Source organism: Balaenoptera physalus (genome assembly GCF_965194825.1).
Source record: "Balaenoptera physalus genome assembly, chromosome: 16".
Lineage (NCBI taxonomy): Eukaryota > Metazoa > Chordata > Mammalia > Artiodactyla > Balaenopteridae > Balaenoptera > Balaenoptera physalus.
In genome coordinates, this window is record NC_138898.1 from 24061541 (window position 1) to 24080437 (window position 18897).

At 51.5% G+C, this 18897-nt stretch overlaps 2 protein-coding genes and 1 long non-coding RNA gene across 7 annotated transcripts in view; all 3 read left to right on the plus strand.

Moving 5' to 3' along the window:
* Positions 1-18897, plus strand: part of LOC309645408 — a 191169-nt gene that overhangs the window by 106400 nt on the left and 65872 nt on the right. The window lies entirely within an intron of this gene.
* Positions 106-9218, plus strand: FAM83C (family with sequence similarity 83 member C). Its single transcript, XM_082430157.1, has 4 exons — positions 106-3265; positions 5426-5593; positions 5808-5932; positions 6445-9218. Exons 1-4 carry the CDS (start codon positions 2795-2797, stop codon positions 7883-7885), a joined length of 2205 nt encoding a protein of 734 aa, XP_082286283.1. The 5' UTR covers positions 106-2794; the 3' UTR covers positions 7886-9218.
* EIF6 (eukaryotic translation initiation factor 6) lies at positions 10065-18793 on the plus strand. Of its 5 annotated transcripts, none has more exons than XM_082430342.1 (7): positions 10104-10277; positions 10550-10668; positions 10803-10888; positions 12408-12583; positions 13123-13299; positions 13487-13668; positions 18509-18793. In XM_082430342.1, the coding sequence occupies exons 2-7, from the start codon at positions 10562-10564 to the stop codon at positions 18516-18518; spliced, it is 738 nt and encodes a 245-aa protein (XP_082286468.1). In that variant the 5' UTR covers positions 10104-10277; positions 10550-10561; the 3' UTR covers positions 18519-18793. The 5 variants fall into 5 exon arrangements, with proteins under 5 accessions (XP_082286470.1, XP_082286469.1, XP_082286468.1 ...); XM_082430341.1 differs by having other exon boundaries at positions 10106-10291; XM_082430345.1 differs by having other exon boundaries at positions 10230-10320.

Below are 18897 nucleotides of genomic sequence, written 5' to 3' on the forward strand. Positions count from 1 at the left end.
GGACAGGAAAATACTTTTCTTCCTCTTAATAACAGTTATTAAGGGGCCTGTGCCCGACCCACTGCATCCAGGGTCTGGGCTTAGCTATCTGTATGGCTCTCTTCACCCTGGGTCCCCACCCCTAGGCTCAGCCCCAAGGCTAAGATATACCTGTCTGTCCTCCCATTGCCCTTTACCCACTCAGCCCATAGGACGGGTGGACAGTCCTGCAGCCCTGGGGGATTTAGTTTGATTTATACGCTTTTATTATCAGGGTATCTGGGATCCCTTGGAGCCCTTTTCAACTCAGTCTTCCCATCCTTGCCCCTCTCAGTTGAGCTCCCTTGTACAGACACTTAGTACCACAGTCCCATGTTAGGGTCAAAAACCACCCCTAGTGCCCAGACATTCATGCACACAGATATGCACCCAGACACATACACGAGAACATACACAGATGCACACGCAGGTAAATGCACACTGATGTGCAGCTAGATACTTAAAGACAGCCAAGCAGACACACAAACATCACAAATAGACAGTATGTAATGTACACACATGCCCAGGTATATAGTTAAGCATAGGTATAGTGTACAGGCATACCTCATTTTATTGTACTTCACTGTACAGTGCTTTGCAGATACTGCTTTTTTTTTTTTTTTTTTTTTTTTACCAACTGAAGGTTTGTAGCAACCCTGAGTTCTCAGATGATGGTTAGCATTTTTTAGCAATAAAGTATTTTTTAATTACAGTATGACATTGTTTTTTAGACATAATTCTATTGCACACTTAATAGACTACAGTATAGTGTAAACATAACTTCTGTATGCACTGGGAAACCAAAAAAATTGTCTGATCCACTTTATTGAGATATCAATATTTGCTTTATTGTGGTGGTCTGGAACTGAACCCATGATATCTCTGAGGTGTTCCTGTATATGTTGAGTTGAGCCACGTGAAATTGCCAATATTCAGTGGTTTTTTTACTTTAAAAAATGGAATCTAATACAAATGTGGGCATGGAGGGAAATATTAAAAAAATACAGAGCCAAATTTGTACACCCATGTTCAAGCAGTATTATTCACAATAGCCAAAAGGTGGAAACAATCCAAGTGTCTATCAGTGGGTGAATGGATAAACAATGTGGTATATACACACAATGGAATATTATTCAGCCTTAAAAAGGAAGGAAATCCTGTCACATGCTTCAACATGAGTGAACCTTTATGCTAGGTGAAATATGCCAGCACAAAAAGACAAAGACTGTATGATTCCACTTACATGAGGTACCCAGAGTGGTCAAATTCACACTCAGAAAGTAGAGTGGTGGCTATCAGGGGGTGAGCAGGGTACTTAGCCTTTCATAGGTACAGAGTTTCAGTTGGGGAAGATGAAAAAGTTCTGGAGATGGATAGTGGTGACGGTTGCACAGCAATATGAGTGTACGTAATACCACTGAACTGCACACTTAAAAATGGTTAAGATGGTAAACTTTATGTTAATTAAAAATAATTGTTTAAAAGATCCAAAAATATGTACCGTCAGGTAGACATACACACACTGAGGGATAAACACAGGAACTCAGCAACACAGAAACATGACTCCTCCCCTCCCAGGAGTGCTTCTCTGACCCAGATAAGGCCCCTGTTCTCCCCCTAAACAAATCTAGAGATAAGGCCCTGCCACCTTGGCTCCCCCTACGGCTTGTTACCCTCCCACAGTCTGGCTCTGCTTACTCCTCCCCCTGCCCCTCACGCAGCCTCCCCACGCCCAGGGCCCAGGGAAGGGCCTCCTTAGGGTACCCGGGCCTCTGATCTCTGCCCCTGCCCCTCCTGGGCCCCTCTAGGCTCCTCAAAGACAAAGCCCCATTCGTCTTTAGTCCCAGGGCCCAGCTTGACGCAAGGAGCCCCTAAATCCCCTCGCCAGCACCCGCCCCGATGTGCATGCATTGGGCCCCAAGTGAAGCTTTGTGGACATAGAGGAACCTGAGTCTGATCTGGACATAATCACAGATCAGTTAAAGCAAGTGCAGCCAGTACTAAACGGGGTCGTTGAGACATGGCATTAGGTCTCCTGCTGTCCCGGCCACCCTCATGGGACCTCGTCCCTCCACAGAAAGGTGGGGCTGGCACCGTTGTGACCACTTCTGCCCGGCCTGCCTCCCTAACTAGCTGCCATCTGCTGAGCCCCCTTCCCCAGCGCAAAGCCTCACCCTGCTCCTGAGGACTCCGGGACTAAGGCCCTTTAAGGGGGCAGAGAACAGAAACTGGCCTGCTGTTTGCCTCCGGACCATGCAGTGTGTCCCCCGATCCTCTCAACCAACTTTCTCACTAACCATTTAATACTCAGCCCCGCCCCGAGGAGGGGAGAAAGGCTGGGGTCTGGCGCCACCAGGTCAAGAGCTTCCCCAGAGTTGAGGGTGGTGGAAACGCAGCCATCGGGAACAGAATTTTTCAGGGCTGGGACAGCATTTTTCACTGGGACTCTGGAAGGGCAGGGTTTGGAGGAAACTTGCTGGGAGCCTGGTGGGGATAGAGCAGGTGATGCTGGGGTGGCTGAGTAAGGACCTGCCCTTTCCCCGGGCGGCGGGCGAGTCCCAACTGCAGGCAGACAGGTGAGGCTGACCCAACAGGTTCCCGAGGCCGGGGGCAACGGGGTGGAGCACGGCTCTGACAAAGGGCAGGTGGGCGGGAGGCAGTTTCTGCTGGTATCTTCTTCCTGCTGCGGCCAGCCCCTGGTGCCCGCCACGGAGCCTGCTGGAAGGTGAGGGTAGTCGGTGGGCAGGCGTGTTCGGAGGCTCTGGGAGCTCAGGGCATGGCGGGGCCCCTGCGGGGCCGGGTGGAGGAGCTGAAGCGGCCGCGGTGGCGGGAGAGCTCCCCACGGGTGCTCCAGCACAGCGAGGCCGCCCGGCTGGCGGCCGATGCCCTCCTGGAGCGGGGTGAGGTTGCCTACCTGCGGGTCATCTCCGCGGAGCGGGAGCTGCCCTTCCTGAGCCCTCTGGATGTGGACTACGTGACCAGCCATGCGCGCGGGGGCTCTGAGCTAGGCGAGGCCCAGGGACCCGAGGCTGCAGGGCCTGACCGCCTCAGCCTGCTCTCCGAAGTCACCTCCGGCACTTACTTCCCCCTGGCCTCCGACATAGACCCCCCGGACCTGGACTTGGGCTGGCCCGAGGTGCCACGGGCCGCGGGCTTCAGGCCCACGCAGGCTGTGGTCCACTTCCAGCGGGACAAAGCCAAGAGCGTCAAGGACCTTCTGCATTTCCTCTTCAGCCAGGCCCGCACGGTAAGGGCCTCGTCTCTTCAGACATTCATTTCACAGATGTGGAAACTGAGGCCCAGGGAGGGAAAGTGTGGCCACACAGCAGCTTGGGGGCAGCACTGGGACGAGAACCTCTGCCCCCTATCAGATCACAAGCTCCTAGAGTGTGGGCGTGTTTTATTTACCTTGGTAACCTCTTGGCACTCCAGGACATTACGAATAAGCTTAGAACAGGGGATGGGCCTCAGGGACTCCACACACACCCTGAAAACGCGTGCGAAGTGGCGCTCGTTGCAGAGGGGATCCCCTCTCTTTTTTTGGGGGAGAGGGCCTATGGCCTTCATCAGATTCTCAAAAAGGTCTGTGATCCCCAAACTAAGAACCCCAACCTTGGTGAGCATCTGAGCCACCCCCTTGAGTTACAGAGGAGGAAACTGAGGCCAGAAAGGGGCTGGGACTTACTCAGCAGGTCCAGTCAGTTGGTGAAATGGAACCCGGGGCTCAGGGAGAGGGAAAGGGGTCTAGACTCAGGCCCCGGGCCCCAGGCACAGCCCTGCCTCCTGACAAATGGTCTCAACCGCACCTCGCTTTGTGCACTGTATCTCCACTGGCCTGAAGCAGGGGAAGGGGCACTTGTGCCTGGGCCTCAGCATGGCCTTGAGGGCTGGGCTTTTAGCTCTGCACCCAAAGGAAAGAGGGGCGGAAGCTGCTGGGCTCAAGGACGGGGAGCAGGGCTCAGGAGAAAGGGAAGCGGCAGAGCAGGTGGGGTGTTGGTACCTGGGAAGCCTTCAGCTACAGACTAGCACAGCCTCACTCCTGGAGCCCTGACCTCTGACTCAGGAGGCAGGGAGATGGATCAGATGACCCTAGGCAGGGTTTGGGGTGGGATAGATTCAGTGCCCTTGCTAGGGGAGCAGCCCTGAGGGTACCTGCTGCAGATGTTAGGAGCCAGGATGCTGGGATCCCGCTGGTACCTCCAGAGCCTCCCTGGCAAGTCTACCTATGTCCCAGGCAGGGGAGGGCCAGACCTGACTGGCACAGGGAATGGGGTTATTAGTGAGATGGCTGCTGTCATCACCCCTGCCCGTTTGATCTTTCTTGCTTGTCCTTGTTCCCCTCACCCGTGGCCAGGCCTATGCCATGGACTAGGGCATCCCTCAGTGCTTTGGTTCCTCATCCCCCCTGTCTAGACCCTCCACCTCTGGGCCAGGAGCCAAGCTTCCACTCTGGGCTGTCACTGACTCTCAGAGTGATCTTGGGAAGTGCTTCCTCCCCCTGTGGCCCAATGGCTTTGTTTGTTAAGGAGGCAGCAGGAGAGGAACATTTACTGAGCTTCTGTTGTGTGTTGAGTATTTTCACATTTAATTCCCCATAACTCTTGAGAGGTAGCTATCATTATCTCCATTTAGCAGATGAGGAAGTTGAGGCTCCCAGAGGTGAAGGAATTCACCTAAGGTCATAGCACTAGGAAGTAGCAGAGTGCAGGTTCGAACCCAGTTCTGTCTGGCTCCAGAGCTGGAGTGCTTTGCTCCGCACCTCCTGCCTTTCAGCCCGGACTGGGAGAGGAGCTTCTCACGGCAGATATTGCAAGCCCCGCCTCTCAACTGAGCAGAAAACTTGGTCCCAGTTGTAAGAGGTCACAGCAGACCTCTGCAGCTTCTCAGGGAAACAGGTGGGTCTAGCAAAGGGCACTGAAGACCCCAGTAATTGGCCTGCAGCTCTGATCCGTGAGAAGGGAGCCTCAGACAGACAGCCAGAGCTACAGCTTGAGCTAGTGGGGGGAGTGTGAGGTGCTAGCCCGGGAAGTGGGGTCTGGGTTTTGCTTCTGACTCTTTCCCCCTCTGGGCCTCTGTCTTCCCATCTGTAGAGTAGACCTGTAGACTGGTACAGCTGATCCACAGATCTCTTTGGGAATCAGATGACAGATAAACAAACCGTCCTTAGAAAAATGCACACAAAAACTTTCAAACAGCCTTCTGGGCTTCAAGACAGTGAAACCCCCCAGTTTCCAAGTCAGGAACCCCAGGCTGGGTCACCACTAAAAGCCCTCCCAGTTCAGGTGTTCTCACGGGCTCTGGCCTCCTGCTTTTCAGTCCAGTGCTGTTTCCGGGGATCTAGCCTCTGCCCCTGGCCTTGGCAGTGCCCCGGGCAGGGCTGAGCTCCTTCCCCCCACTGCCCCGCCAGGTGGTGGCTGTGGTGATGGACATCTTCACCGACATGGAGCTTCTATGTGACCTCATGGAGGCCTCGTGCTGGCGTGGTGTCCCCGTCTATCTGCTTCTGGCCGAGGAACACCTGAGGCACTTCCTGGAGATGTGCTACAAGATGGACCTCAATGGAGGGCACCTACAGGTCAGCAAGGGACAGGGGCAGGAACTGGGGTGTGGGGTGAGGAGTCAGGGAGGGCAGGAGAGTCAGGTGGGTGGTTCGTGAGCATCGGGGGTCAATGGGAGTGGGAGGCCGGGTTCTCCTAGCTATTTTGGGTCAGAGACCCCAGGGGATTTAGACATGGCTTGAGCCCCGTCCTCTAAAGGTGATTCCCAACCTCCCTCCCTCCTTGGCCCAGAACATGCGTGTGCGGAGCACGTGTGGGGACACATACTGCAGCAAGGCAGGCCGCCGCTTCACGGGGCAGGCCCTGGAGAAGTTCGCCATCATTGACTGTGAGCAGGTGGTGGCGGGCAGCTACAGGTGAGCAAGTGGATGGTGGGGAGGGTGCCTGGGGCTGAGCCACCAGCTTGCGAGGGTGCCTGGGACCTGGCAGCTTTGAACTTTCCTTCCTTCATCCATCCCTTCCACCATGAACTGAGCAGCCGCCATGTGCCAGGCATGGTGCAGGGCCCAGGGGCCAGTATGGGGAGCAAGACAGCCCTGGGCTGGGCCCTGGAGGAGCTCACTCTGTGGTAGGATTACTTTAATGCCCTTGGCATAGAAAATAACTCTTGCACCTCGGAATTGGAGGGACTTCAGGGAACCTGGCCCTTGGTCCATTTTACAGATGGGAAGTTGAGGCTGAGATGCAAAACCACGTGCCGAAGTCCACTAAGCTGCGCTAGGGCTAGAACAGACTCCGGAGTCAGAGCTCTGCCCCCTCACTTGGGCCCTCGGGGTGGTGGTGGTTTTGTCTTGCTCCCCTGTTTGTGACTCCTGCCTGGCCCCAAGGTCCTGCACTTTGCCTCTTGACCCTGACCCTCTGCCCCCAGCTTCACCTGGCTTTGCGGCCAGGCCCACACGAGCATGGTGCTGCAGCTGAGGGGCCGCATCGTGGAAGACTTTGACCGGGAGTTCCGCTGTCTTTATGCCGAGTCCCGGCCCGTGAAGGGCTTCTGCGGATGTGAAGATCCCCTGTCTCCCAGGGCACCGTGCCCTCCCCCAGTGGCCCTGGCCTTCAGGCCCGGCATCCCCAGCACCACATGCTCGTCGCGCTCCAGCACCAGCCTCAGCAGCATCAAGTGCTCACCTCGCAGGGGTCACTCCTCCTACCCCGCTCTGCCAAGAGGCGGCGGCTGCAGTGACACGGGTATGGGATCCTCCTCCCCGGGCCCTGCCCGCTGTGAGGCTGATGGCCAGCCCTCCCTGCAATGCCAGCTGTCAGACCCTAACCACGGCCCCCTGCTTGGGCCCTACAGGGCCAACCTGAGCAAGCTGGGGGCATCCCCCTTGTTCCAGTCCTCCCCTTCCCTCAACCACAATAGCAGCAGCCCTGTGACCCTGGCAGGGGAGTCACCTCTGCTTGCTCGCCCTCGCCCCCTCCTCTCCTTTCCCTGGTGTGTCTCAGCTCTGTCCCGGCTCCCAGAGAATGGGGTCACAGGAAGCCAGGAGCCTAGCCCCCCACGAGGCCGCTGGGTACCCGGCACAGCCCTGGAGGCAGCGGAGGAGAATAAGGTGTCTCTGAGTCAGAGCCATGGCCAGCTGGATCTCCTCGTCCCCTTCCCCAGGGCACGAGAAGCAGGAGGCCCTGATTCTGGGGTGACCCCCAACTCAGGCTCCCTTTGGCCTAGTGAGCAGGCCCCAGAGGACAGGAGGTTGGCCTCAAATCAGCGATACAACCAGTTGGATCTCCTGCCCCAGGCCCAGGGTGCCAGGGGTCCCCCTGAGTCACGTTCCCCCAGGCCTGGCAATCGGACCCCAGAGGACAAGAGGCTGTCCCCAGACCACAGCCATGGCCAAATGGACCTCCAGGTACAGTCCCCCAAGGCTGGGGGCTCCAGAGTGCCCCCTGAAGCCAACTCCTTGGCCAGGCCTGGTAAGCAGGGTCCAGATGAACAACGGCAGAACCTGGGACACAGCCAGCTGGACCTCATCATGAAGTTTGGCCTATTCCGGGGTGAGGGGCCTGGGTCCAATGATCTCCCCAGACCGAGCCCTGCCAGAAAGCCTGGAGTGGACTCTGGAGATGAGAAGTGGCTGACTCTGGGCCACAGCCAGCTGGACCTCATCACCAAGTATCATCAGTTACAGGGCACCAGGCAGGGACCTGAGCCTGGCCTCCCCGGGGGCCCCACAGGTGGCCAGCGCAAAGGCAGTAGCAATGACCTGTCTGGGGATGAGAAACGGCTGACCCTGGGCCACAGCAAACTGGACCTCATTACTCAGTACAACAAGTCCAAGTCCAAGCTGCTCCGAAGCCGCTTTGAGTTGTAGTTCTACTCCCAGAAAGGACGTGTCCGTCCTCCATCCACTGTGACTCTAGATTGGCTCAGGTCCCAGACTCTGGGGTGGGAGCTCGAGCAGGGGCCTTATGGGGAGGAGAGGGAGTCTAGAGGCCCAGGTTAGACATTCCTTGGGCTTGGGATTCTTGCTCACAGACATACATGCACACATATGGGGAAATGGAACCCACAGTTACTGGGCACCTGCCGTTTGTCACTGTGCTGAGCCCTTCTCACCAGTTACTTCTCATCCTTCATCCTCACAATACCCTACGAGATAGAGCTCTAGTAGGCGTACAATTCTAGGATCATAGATATTATTTTCCCTATAATAGAAATTTAGAAGCTGGGACCCAGCGAGTTTGATGACTTGCTTGGAATCAGGTCCGAGTAAGTGACAGGGGCTCAAATCTGTGTCTCTGACTCTTAATTTCTTAAGATCGTGTTTTTGCACAGACAAGACACACAATATCAACAGTTCCCATGTCCCCATGCACACAAAATCCTCATATAACAGAGATGCTCCAAATGCCTGCACAATATACACTGCACACTGACAGGGTTCACACCCACAAACTGTACACCCACAGATGCAGTCCATGTGATAAACCAAAACACTCAGGATTCTAGTTATAGGTACTCAATAAATGTCATTTGGCTAAATGAATGGCTACATTCGGTGCACACCGTAGACCCCTTAGGATCCACAGACCATAAATATGCACATAACCACACACACACACACACACACACACACACACACACACACACACACACACACACACAGAGGCATGCATGCACCAACCAGTATCTTTTTGTACCTAAGCTGTGTACCCAGTCCTGTGCTGGACATGCCATAGGGTTGAGAAATGAATCAGACTCAGTCCCTGGGAGACAAGGATTCAATGCATAAACGATTGGTGTATCTAATTAAAGGCTAACCAGTGACAGAAGGTGGTAGAGAAGGAAGGCCAGCAAGTGGTGGTGATGATGGAGTGGTGAGAAAAGTTTCTTAGAGGAGGCAGCCTTTGAGCCAAGCCTTGAAGGGTGGGAAGGACTTGGATAGATGGAGGCAAGGGTTAGAGGAATTCGTGGTAGAGGGAACCAGCTGAAGAGAGACCAGGGAGAGGACTGAATGAGTGGGTCTGAGATGAACCTGGGAGGATGGAGAGGACGTGGACACACACACACACACCAGCATCATTTTGCTGAGTGTCCCTAGAAGTATAGGCTCTGTCAGATGTAGGTCCTTTTCCTGAGCTTGCGACCTGCCTGGGACAGTATACGTGATACAAATCAATAAAAGCAGACATGCTATGACCCAGCAGCAGCCTGGTGTATCCTGAAGAAGGCAGAGTTAATGAAACTGCAGGTTGGGGACAGGGGAAGGGCGCCATTCAGGCCAACTATGGAGAGGTCCTTGGAGGAGAGTGGACGGCTGCAGGAGGGCTGGGGGGTGGGGAGAAAAGGGGCTCCAAGCTTCCCTCTGCCCTCGCTGAGAGTGACATTCTGAGAGACCCTGGGGCTTTTGTACAAAATGTGAGCCAAGTTCATCCGTCCACAGAGCGGGTCTCTTGACTGCCACCATCTGCGGGCGTGGCGGGGTCGGGGGTGGGGGAGGGAGGCAGAAAGTGGCTGCCCATCAGCCCCTACACCCTTGCCCACTCTGGACCCTCCCTGACACCCGGCTTCGTCCATCCTCTCCTCTCCAATACCTTCTTAAGCATGGTTTCCTTTCCTCCTCTGGCCGCGCCTCCTTCTCCAGCCTCTGCCGTGGTCTTACTTCTCCCTGATGGACACCTTCTCCGTGGGTGACTTCATCCACCCCAGGCTTCAGCTCCACATCTCAGCCCTTCCGTCTCCCCTGGGCTCCAGATCCGGCCTGGGCATCTGTCCCACACCTCACTGTCCCTCACCTCTCCCACACCTGCTCTTCCTCTTCAGGCTTTACTTCAAGGTATAACTCCATCTGGGACTTCCCTGACGGTCCAGTGGTTAAGACTTCCCGCTTCCAATGCAGGGGGCGAGGGTTCGATGCCTGGTGGGGGAACTAAGATATCACTCTATCATCAACCCATCTGCTGCGAGACATCCCTGGCTCCTCCATTCTGATGCCTCACATCCAACCAGCACAGGTCTGGGTCGATATTATCTCCTACAAAGCTCCTGACTGAATGAATAAATGAATGAATGCGAGCTTGCTGGAGGCGGGGCCAGGCGGGGTAGAGACCAGACCACTTGCAGCCATAGAGTCCGCCCAGAGGCTGGCGCTAGAGTGGTCGCATGCGTGGCAGCGTGCGTCGCGTTCTCTCGGAAGTCTCCCAGGGCGGAGGCGGAAACGGAAACCTACCGAGGGCCGAGGAGGCCTTTTGCCGCGTGCGGAGGTAGCGTTTACGTGGTGAGCGGTTGTGGCGGGACACCAGCAGGGTCAGCTCGGGGCGCCCTGGGTCGTGAGGGGTGGGGGCCGAAGGATTCGGGGCCGGCGTGTCGGGAGGGGCTAGGTGGGCGGGTCCCGAGGGCTGGGGGCCGAGAGGGGCGGGGTCGCGGCGGGGCCTGAGGCGCGGAGGCCGGGGGACCCGGACCCGGACCCAGGGTCGAAGCCCGGGCACCCTGTCCCGGGAGAGGATCCGCCGGCCCTGAGCTCCCTGTCCCGCAGCCCCTAGGCCTCATGGCGGTCCGAGCGTCGTTCGAGAACAACTGTGAGATTGGCTGCTTTGCTAAACTTACCAACACCTACTGCCTGGTGGCCATCGGAGGGTCGGAGAACTTCTATAGGTGCGGCGGGAGCCCTGGGCCCGCGGGCAGCGTGTGGGTGGGTGGCTGGGAGGGGTACTTGGGAGTCTGGGGCTCGGGCAGAGGGAGGGCTCAGGCCCCCCAGCCCCGTGACCACCGAGTCCTTGTCCCTACAGTGTGTTCGAGGGTGAGCTTGCTGATACCATCCCTGTGGTGCACGCCTCCATCGCCGGCTGCCGCATCATCGGGCGCATGTGTGTGGGTAAGCTAGTTGGAAGTCGCCGAGGGAGGAAATGGAGCTTCCCAGCGCCTTTAATTATACCCCTAGAAGGGACCCCGGGTGACCCAGGGATTCCCAGGCTTTCATCCATTATCTCCAGGGACTACAGAATCTCTCAGGCCTGTGCTGGACCCTAAGTGTCAACAGATCAGGGAAAACCTCTGGCAAAGGCTTCTGGATCATTGTAATCACAAATAACATTAAGGGCTTTCACTTTTACCCTTGTTTCAGTCCTTGTTCACGAAGACCCTGGGAGGTCGGCATTATTGTCCTAATTTGACTGATGAGGAAGCTGAGACTCAAAGAACCCAAGTGACTCGCCCCGTTCCACACCTGGTGTGAGGGAAGATTGGATTGTCATCTCTCCCCGGCCACTGACTCTGGGCAAATTGCTTCCACTTTCTGAGCGTCTATTTCTGCCTCTAAAAAATGACAAGCTAAGATTCTGGGGCATACTGTTCAGTTACCCATTTCAATCTTCAGTTCCCTTTACCATGTACCCCTATATCTCTCAGCACGGTTGACTCTGGCCATTTGTCCTTTCTTTGAGCTGGATCTGTCTGCCTTTACTGCCTCCCCTTCTTTCTAGTTTTGCTCAAATAGGAGTTTGTTCCTTTATTTTTAATCATAAGCCTGATGATCTTGGACTCTGAGTATTTTCTTATTCAGGCAGAACATTCTTATCCCTAACCATGACCTTTGGACTTGAAGCTAGTTCTTATGTAACAAGGGAGAACTTAACCTGACCTTTGGTGGTTTTTTTTTAATGATGGGAGAAACTCATAGTTGAGAAGTTCAGAGTTGTGTCCTTGCAGAGTTAGGCAGAGGTTTAGTCATTGTTGTCACAAGATAGTTGTGGTTCATTCATGTTGCTGTGTACTGTTTTGTGTAAGTATACCACGGTGTATTCATTCATTCTGTTGATAGTGGGTATTTGGGTAGTTTTCAGTTTGGTCTGTTATGAGTATTGCTGCTATGTTTCTTAGTGAACAAATGTATGGATTTCTATTGTATATATAGTACCTAGGAGAGGAATGGCTGGGTATTCAATGTAGTAGATGATGCCACATACTTATCTGAAGTGGTTGTCCAGTTTATACTCCTATTGGTTGCTCCATATATCTTTGCCAACACTTGGTATTGACATTCTTTTAAAAAATTTCACCATTCTGGTAGGTATGGAGTGTTACTTCAGTTTCTTAAAATACAACTAATGCCCAAGAGCCCTTCCTGTTAGTCCTGGTTCCTCCTGGCTGATGATGGCGAATTGGGCAGGATGTGTTGGGACAAACTCCTAGGCCATCTCTGGCCTGCCCAGTGGGACTCCTGGTACCCCGGGTGTTGTATGGATCAGTGGTTTGGAGGACTGGGGTCTGGGTCTAAAGCTTTGCTGGGGAAGCTAATTGGGCTGGATTGTATCCCCAGCCCCCAGGGCTCAGCAGGCATCTTGTGTATTCATGGTCCATCCTTGTCCCACCTTCCCTAACTTGGGTCTCCCCAGGGAACAGGCATGGTCTCCTGGTGCCCAGCAACGCCACCGACCAGGAGCTGCAACACATTCGCAACTGCCTCCCAGACTCAGTGCAGATCCGGCGGGTGGAGGAGCGGCTATCAGCCCTGGGCAATGTCACCACCTGCAATGACTACGTGGCCTTAGTCCACCCAGACCTGGACAGGGTGAGGTGGCCCAGGAGTCACAGGATATTAGCCGAGTCAGTGGTTAGCCATCATTCTTGCCCATCAGACAGGAATTAGGGGTATCTCTTGTGGTTTCTCTTTATACCTGGGCTCCTGCAGTTCAGACACTGGTTGGAATAGTGAACAGAGGCCTTCCATGGTGTGATCAGTGTCCGAAAGAAGCTAGGGAGTGTATTAGTCCTTCAGAATCAGGGAGATTGACCCATCTGGTCTTGAAGCCAGGGCTAGGAGAGAAGATTGACAGGTGAACTCTTGCCTGTGGGTTAGAGGAAAGGAGGGTAATGTGGAGACCAGCCTCTGGCTCTTCAGGGCATGCATGGATATTAGGGGCTCCATAGCTGGTCTAGACTCTGCTCCAAGTTGTATTCCCTCCTTTTTCTGGGTGAAGCTTCCATATGCAGCTACATAGCAGAGGAATGAGCTTAGGGAGTCATGCCCTGGGTGGGTCTGGGTGTGGAGGCCCTGGGTTCTTTGATCTGCTTGTTCTGGGGGCTGAGCACAGTACCTTTGGCTGACAGGAAACAGAAGAAATCCTGGCTGATGTGCTAAAGGTGGAAGTCTTCAGACAGACAGTAGCTGACCAGGTGCTGGTAGGAAGCTACTGTGTCTTCAGCAATCAGGGAGGGCTGGTGCATCCCAAGACTTCAATTGAAGACCAGGATGAGCTGGCCTCTCTCCTTCAGGTCCCCCTTGTGGTAAGCAGTCTTGTTCTCTGAGCTCTGTCTCCTGCTGGAGCAGATCCCTTTGCCCAGTATTCGGGAATCGAGATTATTACCTGTCACAGTTTGGGTTTGGGCTGAGGGTCAGGGAGAAGGGTTTGGAGAGAGTCCTCATGACTTTGGCTGTTGGCGCCATGACCCACACTGAGCCGTCCCTTGGCAGGCAGGCACTGTGAACCGAGGCAGCGAGGTGATTGCTGCTGGGATGGTAGTGAACGACTGGTGTGCCTTCTGTGGCCTGGACACAACCAGCACAGAGCTGTCAGTGGTGGAGAGTGTTTTCAAGCTGAATGAAGCCCAGCCTAGCACCATTGCTACCAGCATGCGGGATTCCCTCATTGACAGGTATCTGGGCCTCTCTTCTTTTGAGGGGAGGGGAAGGGAGGGGAGGGAGATGCCACCTGTAATGGGAGCCACACTGTATTCATACTGGTGGGTTCTCCTTGCATGTGAGGCCACATCTGCACACTGCTGAGCAGGCATAGGGTACAGTCCACAAGCATTGCCTGAGTATCTGCCCACTGCCGTCTTTGAAGACGCTGGCTCAGTGTATCCCTTCTGTAGTCTGTCTTATTTTATCACTGACCACATTCTTTTGCAGTTTGTATTTGCCTGTGTGTCAGTGTCCCCAGCCAGTAGCCTGAGACAGGAAAGAGCTTTTTAATTGAAGGAAGGAGGGAAGGCTTCTTTTAGGAACTGAGGAGACCCAGGTGCCTAAGGGACTCGGGTGTGGGGAATGCATCAGAATCACCGTCATCTGGACTTAGTGGGTTTAAAACAAGAGTGGGTTCTTGGGCCCTAACCCTGGAAGGTTCTGGGGTGTTAGGCTCTAGAATCTCTTCCTTTGGAAGAGCAGCAGGTGCTGGATATTTAGTGTCCCCCCCCCCGCCCCCCCATTTAGGATCCTTCTCAAGGCCCACCATACCCAGCTAGCACAGGAGTCTTTTTTTTTCTTTTTTTTAACATCTTTATTGGAGTATAATTGCTTTACAATGGTGTGTTAGTTTCTGCTTTATAACAGAGTGAATCAGTTATACATATACATATGTTCCCATATGTCTTCCCTCTTGCGTCTCCCTCCCTCCCACCCTCCCTATCCCACCCCTCTAGGTGGTCACAAACCACCAAGCTGATCTCCCTGTGCTATGCAGCTGCTTCCCACTAGCTATCTGTTTTACGTTTGGTAGTGTATATATGTCCATGCCACTCTCTCACTTTGTCACAGCTTACCCTTCCCCCTCCCCATATCCTCAAGTCCATTCTCTAGTAGGTCTGCGTCTTTATTCCCGTCTTGCCCCTAGGTTCTTCATGACCTTTTTTTTTTCTTAGATTCCATATATATGTGTTAGCATACGGTATTTGTTTTTCTCTTTTTGACTTACTTCACTCTGTATGACAGACTCTAGGTCCATCCACCTCACTACAAATAACTCAATTTCGTTTCTTTGTATGGCTGAGTAATACTCCATTGTATATATGTGTCACATCTTCTTTATCCATTCATCTGTTGATGGACACTTAGGTTGCTTCCATGTCCTAGCTATTGTAAATAGAGCTGCAATGAACATTTCGGTACATGACTCTTTTTGAATTATGGTTTTCTCAGGGTATATGCCCAGTAGTGGGATTGCTGGGTCATATGGTATTTCTATTTTTAGTTTTTTAAGGAACCTCCATACTGTTCTCCATAGTGGCTGTATCAAATTACATTCCCACCAACAGTGCAAGAGTGTTCCCTTTTCTCCACACACTCTCCAGCATTTATTGTTTCTGGATTTTTTGATGATGGCCATTCTGACCGGTGTGAGATGATATCTCATTGTAGTTTTGATTTGCATTTCTCTAATGATTAATGATGTTGAGCATTCTTTCATGTGTTTGTTGGCAATCTGTATATCTTCTTTGGAGAAATGTCTATTTAGGTCTTCTGCCCATTTTTGGATTGGGTTGTTTGTTTTTTTGTTATTGAGCTGCATTAGCTGCTTGTAAATTTTGGAGATTAATCCTTTGTCAGTTGCTTCATTTGCAAATATTTTCTCCCATTCTGAGGGTTGTCTTTTGGTCTTGTTTATGGTTTCCTTTGCTGTGCAAAAGCTTTTAAGTTTCATTAGGTCCCATTTGTTTATTTTTGTTTTTATTTCCATTTCTCTAAGAGGTGGGTCAAAAAGGATCTTGCTGTGATTTATGTCATAGAGTGTTCTGCCTATGTTTTCCTCTAAGAGTTTTGATAGTGTCTGGGCTTACATTTAGGTCTTTAATCCATTTTGAGTTTATTTTTGTGTATGGTGTTAGGTAGTGTTCTAATTTCATACTTTTACATGTAGCTGTCCAGTTTTCCCAGCACCACTTATTGAAGAGGCTGTCTTGTCTTGCCTCCTTTATCAAAGATAAGGTGACCATATGTGCGTGGGTTTATCTCTGGGCTTTCTATCCTGTTCCATTGATCTATATTTCTGTTTTTGTGCCAGTACCGTACTGTCTTGAGCACAGGAGTCTTTATGAGGATAGAAACCCCAAAGTAGAGCAAGTGTCCAGTAGCAGACTCCCTACTTACCAGGCGCAGAATTTCCCTTCATTTTCCCTCCTTCATTCATTCAATTGCTTGGTGTTCATTGAACCCTATGGACAAGACTTCATGTGGGATAGTCAGGCAACTTAGTGCTACATCCTGCCTCTGAGAGGGACTTAGATTGTAGCAGGGGAGAGAACATGTAGTGGCCATATATAACTTAGCTACCTTCAAAGAAGAAGTAAAAGGTGCCTTTTGTGGTTTTGGAAGCTCCTGTGATACACTTTCTGGAATCCAGGAAGGCTTTGGGGAGAACAGATCATTTAGTCTGGGCTTCAGGGAATGAGTAGGTAATTGAATATGCGAAGATAGGGTGGGGATGCCCCACTTTAGACAGAACCAGGGATGGGGAAGTGTGCAAGGTGTGAAGGGGAAAGGTTTTATTCCCAGTGTTGAGAACTCTGAATACCCATGTCGAGAAGTTTTGACCGTAGGTGTTTTGACCTTTGGTTTATGTTCAGATACTTGTTAACGTAGATTCTTGCCATCACCCCTCAGATACTGATTCCCTCAGTTTGGCGTGGGACCCAACCATGTGTGGTTGTTTTAATAATCTTTCCTGGGTGATTCTGATGAGGGCAGTTTGGAGACCACACTGACACACTCTGCTGTCAGCACTGGAGAGCAGTTGAAAGGGTCTGAACAGGAAAGTGGTACCAGTGGTTTTGTTATTTGTTCAACAACTTTTTTTTGAGCACCTACTATGTGCCAGACAGTAGTGATGGGGTGATGAATAAAATATACCCTTCCTCCCCTTTTGGAACATTGAACCTCATAAAGAAAACAGTACTTCCACAATTAACCATTTAATTAAAGAACAAAACAAAAAAAACTTAGCAACCTAAGAACAGAAAGAAATTTCTGTAACCTGATAATTGTTACCTACTAAACTACAGCAAATGTTGTATTTAATGGTGAAACTTCAGAAACTGCCGGGCAGAACTGCCTACAGTCAGCAGCCCTGGTCAGCATTGCAGTTAGTTCAAATAAAGAAATGTGTGTTGGATTCCCCCCTCCATCTCCCTACTGGTAACCACTAGTTTGTTCTCTGTATCTGTGAGTCTGCATCTGTCTTGTTATATACATTCATTTGTTTAATTTTTTAGATTCCACATATAAGTGATAACATAGGAGTGTTTGTCTTTCTCTGTCTGACTTATTTCACTAAGCATGATACTCTCTAGGTCCATCCACATTGTTGCAAATGGTAGAATTTCAATTTTTGTATAGCTGAGTAATATTCCATTGTGTGTGGTGTGTGTGTGTGTACGTTATACATCTCCTTTATCCATTTGTCTGTTGGGCACTTGGGTTGCTTCCATGGCTTGGCTGTTGTAAGTGATGCTGCTGTGAATACTGGGGTGCATGTATCTTTTTGAATTAGTGTTTTTGTTTTCTTTAGATATATATACAGCGGTGAAATTGCTGGATCATATGTTAGTTCTATTTTTAGTTGTTTGAGGAACCTCCATACTGTTTTCCATAGTGGATGCACCAATTTACATCCCACCAACAGTGTAGGACTTTAAAGGGAATTCCCTGACTTTAAAGGGAATGTTTCAGACCTTTCACCTTTAAACTATGTATCAGACTAAAATTCTAATATTATTTTGAGGGTTTTTTGTTGTTGTTGCTGTCATTTTGTTTTGTTTTTAACAAAAGAGTATTGAATTTCTTCAAATCTCTTTTCTGCATATATTGAAATGACCAAATTGTTTTTCTACTTGCATCTTGTAATGCAGTAAATTACATTAATACAAAAAAAAAAAAAAATGGGTGTTGGAAAAGAAGAGACAAAACTCATTAGCCTCCTTTCGTTTTGAACCTGTTGAGTTTGAGGTGCCCATGAGACCTTACAAGGAAGGTGTCAGGTAGGGGATTAGAAATATGTACTTCAACTTCCCCAAAGTTCTTTCATTTCTTCTATTTAAGATATTATGAGGACAAGCCAATCCTAGGAAAACTAAGATAGAATCCAACTTTTTAAGTACTTTAAAGAGAGAAATAAAAACTTCAGATAACAAAAAAAAGCAAACAAAAAAACCCAAAAAGAAATATGTACTTCAGGGAATTCCCTGGCAGTCCAGTGGTTAGGACTTGGTGCTTTCACTGCCAAGGGCCTGGGTTCAGTCCCTGTTCGGGGAGCTAAAATTCTGCAAGCCACGAGGCGCGGCCGAAAAAAAGAAATACGTACTTCACTTTTATAATCATGCACGTGATTATCACATCCAGGAAGAATGTTTTGGCCCTGCCACTAGAGGATTTGGGGCCTGGACGTGTCCCTTCCCCTCTCTGAGCCACCTTGTTTGTTCCCTTGTCTGATGTCTGTTGGGCTTGACCTGTGAGGCTCTGATTTATGATCAGTAACGATTTGAATAAGTTATTGAGTTCACCCACCCGAGTAGAGGAGTTACTTTTAGTTTTTAAGCACTGAGAGTGCTAGACTGGATTTGTGACTCGTGGGAGCAGTGGAATCTGGAAGGGGCTCTGTGTGTGGCCCTTTGGGGCTGAGCTGGAACAGAGGTCCTGGGGTAAGGGTGGAGGCAAGCACCTTGAGAATGGAGGGTGAGCTGTGCTCTGTGAAGCACCTACTGACAATGCTCCTTCTCTCTCTAGCCTCACCTGAGTCACCTTCCATACTCTTCCATGGGCTCCTGGCTCTGGACTTTGGCTCCGTCTCCACACCCCACCCAGTCTGTCCTGGATGCTGGCAGGGCAGTGGCAGAGAGCTCACCTGGACTCAGTGGCTGGATGCCCAGCCCTTCTTCACCTGTGCCCATCTCCTGAATCTACAGTTACTGCAAAAATCTGCCACATCATGCTGGCCGGCAGGTCCTATGGCTTCTGGCTGAGAGCTGTGTTGTCTGTGCCAACCCATTAAAGGGCAGCTTCTTCCGGCCATTCTGAATGTGTTATTTGGGGACCTCCGCCTGCACTCAGCCCCCCCACCATTGTTGCAGGGGGGAGGTGGGGTAGGATGCACACACACCCCTTAGTTCTACAGT

Excerpts from the sequence above, each read along its gene's own strand:
- EIF6 (XM_082430343.1), top strand. The coding sequence starts at position 10,076 with ATGAATGAATGCGAGCTTGCTGGAGGCGGGGCCAGGCGGGGTAGAGAC. Across the intron at positions 10,889-13,122 it reads CATCGGGCGCATGTGTGTGG|GAAACAGAAGAAATCCTGGC; the intron begins GTAAGCTAGTTG and ends TTTGGCTGACAG. Across the intron at positions 13,300-13,486 it reads TCCTTCAGGTCCCCCTTGTG|GCAGGCACTGTGAACCGAGG; the intron begins GTAAGCAGTCTT and ends GTCCCTTGGCAG.
- FAM83C (XM_082430157.1), top strand. The coding sequence starts at position 2,795 with ATGGCGGGGCCCCTGCGGGGCCGGGTGGAGGAGCTGAAGCGGCCGCGG. Across the intron at positions 3,266-5,425 it reads TCTTCAGCCAGGCCCGCACG|GTGGTGGCTGTGGTGATGGA; the intron begins GTAAGGGCCTCG and ends CTGCCCCGCCAG. Across the intron at positions 5,933-6,444 it reads GTGGTGGCGGGCAGCTACAG|CTTCACCTGGCTTTGCGGCC; the intron begins GTGAGCAAGTGG and ends CTCTGCCCCCAG.